General features: G+C 39.3%; 1 protein-coding gene across 1 annotated transcript; it reads right to left on the bottom strand.

Annotated features, from left to right (window-relative positions):
• Positions 1–502: 502 nt before the first annotated feature.
• On the bottom strand, positions 503–1,465 carry LOC129676223 (putative olfactory receptor 2B8). The gene has a single exon (XM_055606553.1). The coding sequence runs from the start codon at positions 1,463–1,465 to the stop codon at positions 503–505; it is 963 nt and encodes a 320-aa protein (XP_055462528.1).
• Between the last annotated feature and the right edge of the window lie 365 nt (positions 1,466–1,830).

Here is a 1,830-nt window from a genome sequence, read left to right as displayed (position 1 = left end):
AAGTAACATCAATTGACAGCATTTTATGGGTCCCTCTTCCATAGCAATTCAGATCATTATCACAGCCACTACTCATAATGAAAATGACCTCAAAATATAGATTAGAAGTAAAAATTATTTTTATAATATGCAAAATATTTGAAAGGAAGAAATGACAAATTCATTTTAGTTGTTTAAGGCTCAAATTGACTAAATTTCAAGCAGATGTCCTTGTGATTTTTTTTAAAGTTCCAAAAGCACTCCTTTTATCACTTTTAATGTTAGATAATAAGGAAGAATATTTTCAAAAATTCATTAGCTAGGACATTCACTAACAAAACTTAGTGTTTCTTCAAATCTGTGTGTATGAATTATTTTTTGTACTTGTTGAAGTATTTAACCATTACCTATAATCAATAACACGTCGTCACAATCAGGCTCTGTTTTACTGGCTGGGATAATGATGGCTGTTCACTACCTTCTATGGAACCAAGGACTGGATTAGAATAAGATCTGTTTTTGCCTAAGCCAAGTTCCACCCTTGCTCTTGTTCTCTTCCAAGTACTTTCTTCACTGCTGCTTTGACATCCTTGTTCCTCAAAGTATAGATAAGAGGGTTCAGCATTGGGGTTATGAGTCCATAAAAGAGTGCCAAAAGTTTGCCCTTAAGTTTGGCTGACCTGCTCTTGGGTGCCATATATGCATATCCACTGATAGCAGAGCCATAGAACATGATGACTACTAGAAGATGGGACCCACATGTGTTAAAGGCCTTCTTTCGACCTTCAGAAGATTGTATCCTTACGACTGCTCTGACAATGTTGATGTAAGAGAAAAGAATTAACCCAAGAGGGATAACTTTTATGACAACCACAGCAGCATACATCTCTACCTCATTGACCCAGGTGTCGACACATGATAACTGAAGCATGGCAGGCACCTCACAGAAAAAGTTCTCTAACTGGTATTTGCCACAACGAGGTACCAAAAAAGTCAACACTGTCTGCACCAAGGAGTTGCTGAAACCAGTTATCCAGGCTACTGCTGCCAGCTGTTGGCATAGCTGAGAATGCATGATAACTGTGTAGCGCAGAGGCTGGCAGATGGCCACATAGCGATCAAAGGCCATGATGGAGAGAAGCACACACTCTGTAGATCCCAGGCTAAGGAAGATGAACAGCTGTGCAATGCAGCCCACGTAGCTGATGCTTCTCTCATGGCTCTGTATATTTATCAGCATCTGGGGGACAGTAGAAGTAGTATAGCAGAGATCCAAAAAGGAAAGATTGGCCAGGAAGAAATACATTGGGGTGTGGAGTTTAGGATCAAGGCGGCACAAAATGATAATAGCTGAATTCCCAATTAGGGTAACTATATAGAAAATAGAAATGACTACAAGAAGAGCCATTTCCAGTTGGGGCCATTCAGAGAAGCCTAGCAGAATAAAGCCATTGGTATGATGGGAGGTGTTAATAAGCCTTCTCATTGTTGGAATTCCACTTGCTAGAAACATCTATACTAGAATTTCGAGGTCCTGGTTATCCTGTTTTTAGAACTTAATGTCTTGTGGAATAAAGAAACTGGATAGTAGATGCTGAAACAAATAAAATCACAAATACACTTAATTTTATTTCCTCATTAAGAAAAAATAGCATTAACAGCTGTTCTTTTATCCACAATTTTCACAAGTGAAGAATTTTAGAAAGTCAAATTAGGACCAGATATGGTGACTCACACCCATAATCTCAACACCCAGAAGGCTGAAGCAAGAGAATTTGTGTGAGAGAAAGGCCAGAATGGGCTTCAGAGTCTGCGTGAGTCTCTGAAGCCCATTGCTCACCCCCCCCCAAT

Source organism: Psammomys obesus, unplaced genomic scaffold (genome assembly GCF_907164565.1).
Source record: "Psammomys obesus unplaced genomic scaffold, mPsaObe1.curated_primary_1811, whole genome shotgun sequence".
NCBI classification, from domain to species: Eukaryota; Metazoa; Chordata; class Mammalia; order Rodentia; family Muridae; genus Psammomys; species Psammomys obesus.
The sequence above is the reverse complement of the archived record's forward strand: the minus strand, read 5'-3'. Positions and strand labels throughout refer to the sequence as shown.

Excerpts from the sequence above, each read along its gene's own strand:
- LOC129676223 (XM_055606553.1), bottom strand. The coding sequence starts at position 1,465 with ATGAGAAGGCTTATTAACACCTCCCATCATACCAATGGCTTTATTCTG.